Source organism: Coenobita brevimanus, chromosome 57 (genome assembly GCF_032717465.1).
Source record: "Coenobita brevimanus isolate Jiangsu-jjx chromosome 57, ASM3271746v2, whole genome shotgun sequence".
NCBI classification, from domain to species: domain Eukaryota; kingdom Metazoa; phylum Arthropoda; class Malacostraca; order Decapoda; family Coenobitidae; genus Coenobita; species Coenobita brevimanus.
Window position 1 is genome coordinate 26,685,567 of NC_137010.1, and position 14,904 is coordinate 26,700,470.

The 14,904-nt window shown below is 39.8% G+C and overlaps 1 protein-coding gene across 1 annotated transcript in view; it reads right to left on the reverse strand.

The window, feature by feature from the left end:
- Positions 1–9,435: 9,435 nt before the first annotated feature.
- Positions 9,436–14,904, reverse strand: part of RhoGAP102A (Rho GTPase activating protein at 102A) — a 216,876-nt gene continuing 211,407 nt past the window's right edge. Inside the window, exons 13-14 of the mRNA XM_080274052.1 lie at positions 10,275–10,795; positions 9,436–10,238 (exon numbers count right to left, since the gene is read on the reverse strand). Coding sequence (XP_080130178.1) covers positions 9,436–10,238; positions 10,275–10,795 — 1,324 coding nt within the window. The remainder of the gene's footprint in view (positions 10,239–10,274; positions 10,796–14,904) is intronic.

The window sequence follows — 14,904 nt, forward strand, 5'->3', positions numbered from 1 at the left end:
TTTTTCATCGTCAGGAGAGGCAGGAGGTCTCTTGACTTCTTCCAACTACCAGTACTTCTGATTTGGTCAGTGGAGTTAATCTCTACTCCTACTCTGACTGTCTCTCTCAAGCAGGAAAATTCTTTCACAAATATCAGGGAAACACTTCCGAAGTTTGTATTTCCTCTTCAGTAACCTGAATGATCCTGGGCAGGAATCCGCTGTCCACCAAGTTCACAGCAAGAGTAACCTGAGGAATTTGATGACAAGGTGCATGGAGAATATGCCATTGAGGAAGAAGTGCCATGGAAGTGGCACCTATTAAAAGAACTAGAGATAGGGGAGACACACAATCCCATGCACTGAGATAAGGATTCAGTAGAGCACAGTATTACAGAAAGGCCTTTTTTTTTTTTTTGAAGGCCCCAACATGCTTGCATGCATCAGCCTTGGTCACCTAATGGTGGCTTTCTATGCTGCTCGATCTATGGCAGCCTCCCTGTTCAGTCCCTTAACCCTGAGGTCACAATTAATGACCTTGTCCCATGTCTTTTTCAGTCTTCCCCTCACAACCCCACTCCCAATATTAACGTTTCTCACTTTCTGCACCCAATTATCATCCCCCATCCTCTCCACATGCTCAAACCATCTCAATCTACCTCCCCTCATCACAACACCAATACACTCCAGTCCCATCCTACCTCTCAACTCTTCCATCGTAAACCCAGTCCCCCCCCCCCCCAGGCCTTGCACACAGGGACGCACTGCACATCCACCTAATCATTGTCATTTCTGTACAATTAAGCCTGCGAATATCCTCTTCCTTTACTGCCCAGGTCTCACTACCATACAGTGTTACACTCCTAACACATGCTGCATACAAAGCTCCCATAGCATGTAGGAGGAGCCCTCTCAATGTCAGAAGAGGCCATTAGTACTGAAAAAAAAAAGTGGAATATGCTTCGGTAAGTTCCTCAGTTTCTAATCACAGTGGAATTTATCATGTCTTCTCAATCTGTTAAGAAAAAAAAAACAGTTCAAAGACAATACCACTCTTACAGGTGACTGATGTTACAGGTTCCTGTGTTATGCATGAATGTATAATGAAGAAATCATAACAGTTTTGGTTAGAATACACCAAAGGTCACTCAGTATTACCTCCCAAGGCCCAAAATTGACATTAAATCTGGGAACATGCAAAGATGGGAAGGGCAGGACCCAGGCACTGCAACACATAGTGGGTCACCAAGAAAGACAATGAGGAGGCAACACAGACAGAGCCCAGGCAGACAGTGAAGAGCTGGGCAGGATGCTGAGGGAGCGGGACAGGGAAGGACCCAAGCTCAAGGATGACCTGAGAAAGCTATATGTTGTGCAGAATGCATACACAGAAGGTACCAACAGCACAGAAAGGAAGAAATGCAAATAAAAATATAGTCAAGAAAGGCAGGAAGAAAGGAAAAACATGAAAAATGAAGACTTCCAGAACAGAAGGAAAAGGAGGAGGATGAGAAACTAAGCGAAAGGGAAGAAACACGGGAGGCCACAGAGCAAGAGTACCTCATTGGAGAACATCAAACAACAGGACAAGGATTTAAAGGAACTCGCACTGACACCAGGTCACCTGAACATCAGGAGGGGGAAGTGTGCACTGGAGAGCAGAGTTCAGGGAGAAACAGCAACGAGATGTAAAAAGTAATGAGGCCACAGGAGGGTAGTCAGTGGGGAGATGGTGTTTACAAAGCAATGTAAATAAAAGATCCCATGGGCCTCTGACGTAAACAACAGAAAACACCTGAGCATTGTCAGGCACAATATTTGACTAACCGAAGAGGAGAGCAACTCTGGCAAACTCTTGCTGTCCAGGAGGAGGTCGACAGGCACCTAGTCAGAGTTTTTTTTATTGATGATTTTTCTACCAACTGATCTACATTACCCAGGTCCTCTGGACACCTCAGTAATGGAAACATAGCTTCCAGCACTACATTCCTAGGTCTAGATAACAGTTTTATTCTAAAACCTGTTATTTTAAGACTGGAAAATTAGGATAGTATCACTTTGAATACATCTAAGGTCATTTGATACTGTATAAAACTGTCAAGGACCAAGACTGTCATTAAATCTGGAAACACCTATACTGGGAGAATGAAACAACTTGAGTGCTCAGAAATATATCATTGCTCTTCAGTTATTGTACATTATAAAAGGTTCCTGCTTACTTTCCAAAACCTGGGGTAAAAGTCCTCACAAGGATTGAAACTGCAGCAAGAGTGACTGCTTATGCCCTCTAGATTTGGTAATAAAACCACATTTCATATGCTGTACACAAAATATTACTGACTGGTTAGAGTAATTCAGTATTAGTGCTAAGTAACACAAGTCCTTATGACACATTAGTTTAGATCCAGTATACTGAATAATGATTTTAAGTAATTTCCATCATCATGAACTTGCATGGGCTTCTAAATAATTGTACAATGGAAGATTATCCAGTTCATTACTTATGATAGTAATGGATCATCGCAATTTATAAGTGAGTACTATGCTTTTAAGAATGGGCCTGTAAAACTTAGTACCGTACATTGTCTAAAGTCATTTCATGCCAGTACCCAACTGCATGATAATAGTTATGTTTTCATTTTCCTCTTCTGATCCCAACCCACCAAGTTTATTAGTGCAAATCAGTAAGAATGATGACCCAACAGTTATTGCCTTAACTGAATTAAACCCAGAACCTTAAATACAGGACACTGAAAATCATTTATGCAGGTAATCAAGGTATATGACTGTCATTTATGTATATTACTGTGATTTATGTAGATTATGCCCACATATAAAATAAAGTCCTGTAGCCAGAGAGTTTTCCTCATACTATTGTATTCAGTCACAATCTAGATGCTTTGAAGTTTCTGCAACACAAATTTTGTGGATTAAAAATGTGTTTAGTTACCAAATTAGAGCACATTTAAACACTAAGTATTTCAGTCCTGTATTTTACAAGTACAGTACCACAGAAAACTACTGTAAAAGCATTTTGTAAAATTAAAAGACTTCATTATGCTGCTACAGTACAATCGATGGATCTTGATTTAAAATTTTGTCTTTATATGGTTTTCTTTTGAATGGACAACTTTTGCTGGTTTTCAGCCTTTGGTTTTTTCTTTCTGCATAATAAAAGCCACTAACAACTAGCATGACTCTTTTATCACAAATTGACTAGAGAGAGAGATTACACAATTACCAAGTTGGAATATGTAAGATAATACATCACATTGACTAGAATACAGGGATATGATGATTTATAACATAGTAATCCAGATTCTTAATTATTAAAAAATGTTACTGCTCCTAAAGCTTTTTTGTATTTTTTTGTTTCTGTTTTACAGCCTCTTCCACACTACTTGCATTCAAACACTTTTTTATGTCTGTCATTTTGCCTTACACACAAGGGTATGATCTCCCAGATGACTGGAGGATTTATTGATTAGAAAATGCTATCAGGAAAATAACTTGGTCTCTTACCCTTTGATATCCTTGACTAAAGTAGCCTGGCCTTGGGCCCCTATTTCCTGGAAGGAATAATATGGGATTAACTTGTATTGTCATATGAATAAATTTGACAAAAATAATGTAGGCTGCTGGAGTTGACTGTATAGGGTTAGGGAAACCTGACTTACAGCAAGAAAGAGATTTTTTGTTTAATTTCCAGAAGGTGAAGCCTTCCTCATTTTTCATGCTATCAAATGAGCCTGGATATTTGCAATCAACAAAATATAAATGTTGGCAAACTATATGTCAAAATATAAGGAAATTTTGTCCAGTAACCCTTCTGCACAATCAAATTCTGGACAATCAAAAATCTAACCAGTGTGGTTAGAGTACTATATGTAATTTCTTTCAGATGGATCAGGCCACTGGATACAATAAACATTGTTTAAATAAAATGTGGACTTGGCAGAAACAGAGGGTATGGTGATTCCAAGGAACAGGTGTCTGTAAAGTTACAGTATTGTGTTTAAGCACTGGAATCATGTCTTTGATGAAACTACTTGGGGTTAACAGGACCACTGTACTTGATATTCTGATTTGAGCCCCTTGACCTACTAAATTAAATGAAAATTTAAATACTTTATTCTTACTACCTCAAGATAGGTGTATAATATATACCAAAGGAGAGAGTTTTCAAACAAGAAGGATTAGATACAGCATTCAATAACCCTGTCACTACCAGGGTGGCTCTCCTAAGCTCAGTAAAACTGTTTAACAGCAACAAGAATAAAATTAAAATTGTGTCCTCTGACTTACAGTTATGAAGTGGTAATAGAAATTTTTGTGAATCATGTTGAATTTAGATGGAGTAGGACAAAGGGTATGCTGTCATTGGTGGCTTAGCAGGCATCCTCTTCCTTATTAATTTATTTTTAGATATGGCCTGGTGGTGTAGTGATTAGAAAGTCCCAGTCAGAGCTATAGCTTAGCACAGGTTTGATCCCCAAGAGGTGAATGGAGAATTTTTGGTCAAGCAATGCCACAAAGAGGAGTAAGATTAATAACCCTTATAATACCTACTGGACTCTAGTAGCCTGGTAGCCCATACACCTCAAAGGGGATAAAATGGGATTGGTTATTACCATTACTATATTGATATTTTCATAAGTTAATCACATAGAGTTATTTGATATTCAGAATAATAAATGTGATATACAAATAACTAGAGCTGGGCACCGCAATCTAAAATTCAACTCTGCAATCACAATTCTGCAACTTCTGACCCTTACTGTCCACTACCGTAATTCCGCAATAAACTTGGAAAGTGCAGTTCTGCTACCTCAGTACCGCAACCGCAATCCAGTTTCACAATTTTCAATACAAAGTGGACAAACGGGGTAAATCGATTGGTAATGTAGTGAATTATTGTATTTATAATCTATTTATGACATTTATGATGTATTTTAAAATTGTTACTAATACCTTGGTGAATTTACTGAAAACTTAACCATTACTATTATATTCCTCAGAACTGTAATTTTGTAAGGTAGTGACGTATACTCAGGTGTATATCTATCACTTTTTATTCTGTATCATAGTTAGGGCATACCATGAAAATCTCACAATACTATATTATAATAATATAATTATATCCTTCATTACAAAAATATTACAAGGAAAAGAAATAGCCTTTGTGCCACTTGGGAATATTAATCAAACCAGCATCAGAATGCAGTCCATAGAACTTAAATAGATAATTCATAGAAATGTGCTTACTCTTGCAGACAATAACTCAGTAAGGCCATAAAAAAAGGTATATTCAGTGGTCACCATTACATTAGCCCTTAAGATCGTCATCTGTCAAACTGTGGAACAGCTGCATGATTAGCTATGTGTGCCACAAAATTTACTGCCATGCTGGGTTATAGTATACCGTATCGTATCATATCAAATCATTTCTCCTGGTATCGCCCATCCTTACAACTAACTGACGCAGCGATACCTCGCCCACCGTCAATATTTGCCGAGAATCCTGTTCGAGCTTGACATTCATGAGTCATGCTGCGGTCTGTACTAACCGACACCCACCGCCATGTAGGAGATTGTGAACAGGATTGCGACTGCTGAAGTACAGTATTTCCATAACGCAATGGTGCAAGTTTCAGACGAGTTTACCGCAATCGCAATTCCCCAACTGAAATCATGCGGTCTGCTATTGTGGAAATTGCGGATTGTGGACGTGATTGTGGAGGTGCCCAGCTCTGCAAATAACTACAAATGAGGTGGTAGAAAGTCTCCTATGCCCCCAGAATATACCCTAAGACTGAGTTGTACTCACACATACAGTACATACCCTATATTTCATCCTAGTGCCATATGACCTGTATGACCAGCACATGAACTGTATAAAATATAATCTGTAAATCTGTAATCTGGAAACGTAACTGTTTAATAATGGAGAAATAGAGCAAGACACTGCTATTTACTTTACCCCAAATTCCAACCTTGTCTTGTCATCCGTGAGGTTACAAAATATCTGTTCTATCTATAATGTTTTTCAAGCTGCTCTACTATTCACAGAATCAGACAGTTTATGGACATGTGCTAAAATATCTTTGGGGAAACTCATCCTTTAATCCCTTCAATTTGATGTACTTTTTGTTTTATTCCTGCTAGCTTCAAATAATTTTATTTCACATAGGCAAGAACTCTTGCGCAGAAGAAGTTAATGAAGTCTTTATCCTATCTGAAAAGTATCTTCTAAGATAGATAAAATAAGCTGGTAGTAGCAATGACAAAATACAAATGATTTTTTTTTTTTTTTTTTATATATATATATAATAGAAAAGAGTGTAATTTCAAAGCTGAGAATTTTGAAACCTTGAATAATAACTGAATGCATGTATGGTTCATTAAAAAAAAAAATCTTGCTAATTCTACTTTAGTTTTACTTTCTGTTTTTGGATCTTACCTGCCCTAATTTTAAGTGGTTCAGGTTAAAAACATAAGTGACAGGGAAGTGGATGTTGATAAGAGTCCTGTTTAATGGTGCCATTTCTCTCTCTGTCACTGAGATTTTGGCTGTACTTTGCTATAATTTTAAAATATAGTATCTAATATCGTGCTTCTTTTGCTTTTGCAAGTACTAAACATTTTTTCTTTAGTTTGGGAGTGATTCCACATAGTGAGAGGGTTGGGAACAATTTTTAATCTACTCAACTCCTTTTTTATAATGAGCTATTTCATTAAAAAGATTTTTCTTCTTATGAGAGAAATGTCCCACAGTGAAGTGGTTTAATAGGCCAACTGAACTGAAGCTTAAGAGCTGTGGGTGCATTGAACTGAATCCCTGTGAGATGTGTGGAAGTTTTTTCTACTTCATACCCAAGCCTCAGCCCCCAACACCCACAAAAAAGGTTTTATTGGATTGGGTGTTCTTTTTATGAGATCCTTGCTACTGAAAAGATAAGACATGTCATCATCATCATCAATACAGTATTATCATCATCCAGCCCAGTACTGCTCCATCAAGAGTGTAAGGGCCCATGGTCTGGCTACTCAGTACACACACTAATCTAAGAGTGACTAGTTGCTTGAGTGACATTACATAAGCAATAAACCCCACCCACCTCCTGAAATGAGACCCCTCTGGACCATATCTGGTTTGTCCTAACTCATTAGACTACCAGGTGACTAAAAACTGTGTTAGGGCCATGAGGGTAATGCACTATATCAGTACACAGCACAAAGACCCACCACTGATCTCCCTGTGTGCAACAGACAACTGTGTCATAAAGGGAGAAAGCACTCAAATGCAACATGGGAAGATAAGGCTTGTAACTCCACAGCCCTGACCATCTTATCCAGCAAAAGTTTTTTATAATCAACATACTGTGACTGCCTGGATCTGTTCTGCCCTCTGTCCTCCCTACACCACTGCAGATCAGCCAAGAGGATAGCTCTCTATGGCCCTTGAATATGATGACATACTAGTTTATTCTTGCTACTACAGATGACACTCAGCTTAGGAAAGATTTACTCAAATGGCAGAGTCAGATACAGCCTTAATCAATTCCTTCAGGACTAGTGTTAAGTGTAATAACTGAATAATATCATATGGTGACAGCAAGAATACCGTATGAAAATATGTCATCACACTGAAGTGGTTAAGTCCTTTTGTATGATGATTCCTTTTTTGTATTCTTGCTGTCTCCTGGCAATTTTATACAGCTTATAAAAGACCCTTCATATTAAAGAAGTTAAAACATAGGGTGATGTACAATGAGTGAGTTTAAGGAGGGTCATCCTCCTGCAGTCAGCATGTTCCATAAGGAGTTGCTTCAGGGAGAATAATCTGTTACAGTACTGGGTGCCTCATAATGAGTTTCTTTAGAGAAGCAGTCCATAATTCACTTTAATAAGAACAATTAAAAAAGATATACAGTATACAGTACATTTCTCATTCAACATAGCCATAGAAGTTTTTGATGAATTACTGTGTGTGTGTGTGTGTGTGTGTGTGTGTGTGTGTGTGTGTGTGTGTGTGTGTGTGTGTGTGTGTGTGTGTGTGTGTGTGTGTGTGTGTGCACTTTAAGTAGTTTGTAATTCATTATAAGTTGGAGTGAAATCAGATGAGCAGTTTTTGTGCTTACAGTTCCCCAGCAAGAGCTAGAAATTGTTATTACTTGAAGTTGCTTCACATACACCAGTGTTTTGTCTGTTCAAATCCTTAACTGAAAAGTGCTTGTACTGTAAATGACATCAGTGATAAAATCTCAGTGTAGTTCAGGGTGGGAGATGTGGAAGTGTGAGGTGTACAAGTCTGAGGTATAAGATGTAGGATTATGAGATGTGGTAATGTGCAGTGTGACTGTGATGCGTGGAAGTACATGGAGTGGGAATATGAGGTGTAACCATAAAGTGCTAGTGTGAAATGAAGGAGTGCAACATAAGGCAATGTGAGATGTGGTAATGTCTTCTGCTACACAGCAATTTGTCTAAAATATTGTGTGTCTAAAGTGATCTTACTCCATACACTTCTGATGGGTTCTTGTAGCTCTGTGTTTTCTTTTTCATGAGTCTTGATCCTATCAGTCCCTTGGTAAATGTGGAAAATTAACCTAAGATGATGATGACTCATATTTGCGCATGGTGAAATATATCTGAGTTGAATAGGCTTTATATATTATTAACTTAGAAGCATTTTAACCATATCCTAGATTATCTGAAAGAACACTGAGAGTACTGTAGGCATCTGGCTACAGGTAGTTAGATAATGCTTGGTTTAATCAGCAGTGAATAAGTAACGTTGCCTGCAATAATGTTCTCAGTCACGCAAAATGTGTGCCACCCTATATTTTATCAATAACTGGCTAGCTATCCTCCTTGCCAGAGGGAACAGAGTTCAGTTTTAGGTGTTATGTTTTTAGCGTACTAGTAATGAGTATGAAATGGTCACAAAGGTAAACCTGATTGTCAAGACTAGACTGATATTAGGACTTCATTGGTAGAACTGTTTCTCTGTTTATATTGTTTGAGACTATACATTTTCTTAAGAATCGGAAGAGCGAATGGATTCATTCCTCAGCACTATTCTTCCAAGGCTATTGTGAATTATTTATATGACACCAGTTCTGTGAGCCACAAACGGCAACTTTTTAGTTCTACAAGACTTCACTTGATGCCATTAAACGTTTCACATTGCTACACTTTATATGTTTTTAGTTATAAGGCCTTCTGTGAGATCTGTGAAGGTCTGTCTGAAAGCTGACTGGTTCTGTGGCGGTGTGGTCATCTGGAACATGGACCACAACTGCCACTCTCAGCTCTGACACACACACACGTGCACACACACACACAGAAGGACATTGATTTTCCCCAAATGTTTTTTTATGGTGGAGTTTTCAATCCCCCAGAGCTCAAAAACTATATTTATACTTTTTCATTTATCCAGTGCTTCTCATAAGTTCACACAAATGTTTCAGGTTCTGTGGGGTCAGAGGCAATAATTTCCCAGCGTTTCCACAACTGGGTCTGGCCGTCTGAAGACTGCTGTGAGTCAGGGTTGGGTTGGGGAGTGATGTCAGGCAGCTGGCCTGTTGGGTGTCGCTCTCCTGTGTACCTCCGCCGAGTGTACCGCCTGCCCCCACTGCCACTACCACTACCACCTCCCTCACGCTGACTCTTGCTGACTCCTCCTTCCTCTCCTTTGCTGCCTCGTCTGCTACCCCCAGCAGCTCCTTCACCAGAGGTGATATTGGTGGGCCATACCTCTCCTTGCCCTACCTCCACCCTGAAACTGTCAACAGTTCTGGATCGACCAATGGGAAAGATACCCTGGGTGACTGTACTCCCTGTGGTTGCTGTATGTTTAGATTTTGATGTAGCTGGTCCAGGGCGAGATGATCCAAAGGTGTGGGTCACAGAGTGGACAATAGGGCTGGGGCGTGCATCCCCACCTCCCCCCCTCCGTCTGGGTTGCAGGGGCGGTGAGTTGGGTGGGGAGAGGCCTGGTGTACCTGAATCAGGACTTAGCCAGTTTGGGGGTGAGCTGGGTCTGCTTAGGGGAGAGGAGGTGCCTGAGGGATACTGGTCTGAGAGGGGGGTGTTACGAGGTGATGGGGAGAGGGTAAAAACATCTGCTGAGGAAGATGACAGCACAGAATCATGGCTACGTTTATCACCACCCTTTTTGGTCAACGGCTGGAAGCTCATGGTGCCAGTGATTGGCTGGCCCAGGTAGGAATCACTGCTGCCTGACCGCTGTCGCCCTGCCTCGCCTTGTCCAACCTCAGCTCGACCTCCACTTGCTCGCTGTGACGTAGTGCGCTGACGGGGTTTCTTTTCTTCTACCCTGTCATCAGCATAAGGGATATTTGCATCTTGTGAGGTGGGATGGCTAGTTGGTGCTAAGGAGAGTGGGGCTGCCTGGCCAAGGGGCACAGGGATCCGGAGTGAGGCTGTGATGACCCCAGTACTGTCAATCTCGGGTGATGAGAGACGTCGCACAGTAGGTTCAGGAACTCTTAAGCGTCCAGGCCCTGCTGCTTCAACCCATCCATCCTCATCCTCCCCCACCCCATCACTCTTGTCTGTGGATAGTCTGGCCCGGCCTAATCCCTCTTCACCTCGGCTACCTCTGCTGCTCCGCACCCCACTTTTGTCTCTCTTCCGGAACCAGCGTGTCTTCTCTGCAGGACGCTCCTCTAGTTCTCGAGACAGGCTCTTCTCCCGCCGTCGCCACCAGCCACGTTCCTCCACCCCGCCACCCTCAACACCCTTCTCTCCTCGCCGCCCTCTACCATCCTCCTCCTCCTCACCTCGTCGTCTAGGAAGGAGAATAATTATTAACTGAGTGTTGTAGAAAAGTAAAATATTCTTTCTCTCCTTCCTTGCCTCCATTATCAGCCTCTTCCTTAACTTGCCATTAGGAGAGAGAATAATGGCTAGCTGGGTGTTGTTAAGAGTGTCTCTGTGCAGGAAATCTGAGGTGAGGTGTGACAATGTGAAGTGTGGCAGAGGGAAGTGTGTGCAGGATGTGACAATGCAAATTATACGTGTGAGGTGTATGGCTGGCAGTGTCAAGGATGTGCAAGGTGTGACAATGCTTAATGTGGGTAAGCTGTAGCAGTGTGAAATGTATGTGAGGTGTGGCAATGTTAAGTGTGTGTGAGATACAGTAGTGTGCAGTATGTGTGATGTGCAGCAAAGTGAAGTGGGTGTGTAATGAGCAACAGAATGAAGTATATGCAAGATATGAAAGTTTGAAGTGAGATCTGGAAGTGTGTGGAGGGCCAGTGTGAAGTGTTCATGAGGTGCAGTAGTGTCATTTGTGACAGTATGAAGAATGTGAAGTGTGAAGCATGTGAAGTGTAGCAGTGTGAAGTGTGATGTGTGTAACAGTGTGGACATGAAGGAGTGTCAACTATATGTGAGGTGCGACAGTAAGGTGTGAGTAATTTGTAATAATGTGACGCAGTGCTGGGCACTTCTGCAATCACTTCAGCAAACTGCAAATTCCGCAACTGCGGAACTGTGATTTGATTTGCAGATTTGTGTTTGAAACAAATTTTACGCAAATTTGTGGTTTTGCATTTGCTGAAGTACTTCCGCAAACACAAACCTGTCCGCAAACCAGTCTGACCTCTGAGAACTTTGAGCAGTTTGATTTTATGAAGGGTAACATGGACCTGCTCAAGAGGGAGTCATCTCAGTTGTTGGAGGAGTCTGACAATGACTGAGGAGGTTAGAGCCGAGGAACAGAGGTGGACTGGTGTGTCAATTTGTAAAGTATGAGCTGTGAAGTGTAATAATTTAATTAATTTATCTACAATAATGAATGATTTACCCTTGTTTTGTAGTAATAACAGTCTAATATGCTAAAATAAAAATACAGGTATACCCGGTAATATAAAAATACAGGCATACCCCAGTTTAATGATGCAATTGGTTAGGTAAAAACCCATTGTTAGGCAGGGTATCATGTATCAGGGTAGATTTAACATGTAAAGTAATGGGGTGCATTTTTCAGCCTTGGGTTTCCCCCCCAGCCAAGTCCAAAACCCACCCAAATGAGCCCAAAAACAAGTTTAAAGCAAATCTAAATGGCCAAACAGCTGTAAAAGAAGTTAACCTAAGCCTAACACCTGTAAATAACTCACTAAAACCGACAAATAAAATCTGAAAATCGACAAATATTTATCTGGAAAAAATCAAGCTTGGTAAACTGTACCCCCAAATGACAATGTTCACCCCACCAATGGCTAAAACACATTAATCTAAGTCTAAAAACAGTTTATAAATCAACCTAAACACACAATTTTAGCCTAAAATATCATCAAAATTGGTAAGAAAAAATAAAAACCCATCATTAAACTGGGGTTTGGCCAGCGTTAGGCAGGGTATGGTGGTATTTCCACCCCCATTGTTAAGTCAGGGTAACGCATCTAGAAGTATTGTATATCGAGGAATATCTGTATTTAAAATACAGTACTACAGAACCCCATAATTGCTGAACTCATAATTAACGACTTCATTAATTAGAAATTTCTTCCTAAAAAACTGGTTGGAAAAATACAGAAAATAAACTGTCGGAATATAAACTGAATTGGTAAGGTCTTCTGCTGAAAGTTATATATACATTTTGTTAATTTTTGTGTGTATACAGGTATACCCCAGTTTAATGATGCAATTGGTTTGGTGAAAACCCACTGTTAGGCAGGGTGTCAATTATCGGGATAGATTTAACATGTCAAGTAATGGGATGCATTTTTCAGCCTTGGGTTCCCCCCCCCAACCAAGTCCAAAACCCACCCAAATGAGCCCAAAAACAAGTTTAAAGTCAATCTAATGGCCTAACAGCTGTAAAAGACACTAACCTAAGCCTAACACCTGTAAATAACTTACTAAAACCAACAAATAAAATCTGAAAATTGTCAAATATATCTGGAAAAAAATCAAGCCTGGTAAACTGTACCCCCAAATGACAATGTTCACCCCATCTATGGCTAAAACACATTAATCTAGGTCTAAAAACAGTTTATAAATCAACCTAAACACATAATTTTAGTCTAAAATACTATCAAAATAAGTAAAAAAATCAAAATTCATCATTAAACCGGGGTTTGGTCATCGTAAGGTGGGGTATCGCATCTAGGGGGTACTGTATATCGAGGTATATCTGTACGTAAAAGAGAAAGTGCTGATGCAAACAATAATGTATTCCACTAACCCCTTAATAACCTCCCCGCACTGAACATCCCTTTACAGTACTGGTGTCCGTGACATCCGTGAGCGCGAGCTATAAAAAACTGTGAACAATTATGGAAAGGGATGGTCACTGGTATGTTTAAACAACGCTATGCTACCATCCCAAGCAGTCAGGTGGTCACTTAATCTCACATGTTTTCGCCCATATGGCACATGCACTGCAATATTATGAAGTCTTCCACGAATCATAGTTAATCACAGGATGGGTTTAGGAAGATAAAAAAACACATTGCCAGGTGTGCCACATGATTCTCTTCACATCTAAATGAAAACTAATTTTAGAACTCATAAAAAATTATTCCACGGCCGGCCAGAGGTGTACACAGTTTCCTGAACCCAGGGCCAATGGTGGATTTCATTTCCCAATTTCCCAACTGAAGGTTAGGTTAGGTTTGGTTAAATTATTAGGTACAGTTAAACTAAGTTAAGTTAGGTTTAGTTAAACACTTAGGGCAGTCCCTTCCGCCATTATGCTGATGAATCAAACAAGAGTTGGCACAGCCAAACAGCTAAAAACAACGGAGAAACAGATTTACCAAGAAACGTTTATTTATGGACAATGCATGATAGTATAAGTGGTTCATAGGCTACATATACATTTTAGGTTTACTTTAAATATAATTTTATATACAGTACAAATGGGTTGCATTTGCGTTTGCCTTTTCGTAATTGCAAATTTCATGAAGTTTGCAGATTTGCAGTTGCGAAAGGTAATGGTCTGAGTTTGTGGATTTGTGTTTGTGGAAGTGAATTTTCGTTTGCAGTGCCCAGCTCTGGTGTGAAATGTGAGTAAGGAGTGGCAGTGGTTAGTATGAGTGAGGTGTGGCAGTGGTTAGTGCAAGTGAGATGTGGCAGTAATATCTAAAACACAGTTACATTTCTAGTGCTCAACATTCTAAAAACAGTTACTTACATCTGTACTGCACCATTTTTGTCAGATTCAGACCAGAATGTGATACATTATTATTATCGTTATTGATATGTTCATTTCTCTTATAATCTCATTTTAAACACACACACACACACACACACACACACAGGTACGAAAGTGGTACATAATCAGAAGGGGGGAAAAAAAAAAAAGGAAGGTAATAGACTCAAGCTATGGCTTGTATGTAGGCAAGATGATTAAGTTAATGTACTCAAATGTCAATGGAATGGTATCTAAATTATCAGAGATGAAAGATTATACCAAAGAAAAGGAATCACATATTATCTGCCTAACTGAAACAAAATTTACCCCAAGGATATCAAATGATACCCTAAACTTTGAGGAATACAATATATGGAGAAGAGATAGGAATTTAAGAAAAGGAGGAGGAATCATAATATTAACAAAGAAAAATCTACAACTCAAAGAAATAGAACTAGATATACCCTCACAAGTAGAACTGATTGCAGCAGAGATTACTACATCTGAAAGGAAATTAATTGTGGCAAATTTATACATGCCACCCAGAACAAACACTTGGGAAAGAGACAAATACTGTATGAAGAACTGGCAGAGTGTACAATGCAGACTTTAAGAGCATTACTACATAGAATGGAAGAGAAATCTGAGAGAATTATATTAACAGGAGATTTCAATACAAATATAAATTAGAGTACTCTAGATGTGAGAGGCCATGAAAGCTGTTTGGACCAAAAGCTCCTGGACCTTGTGCAGGA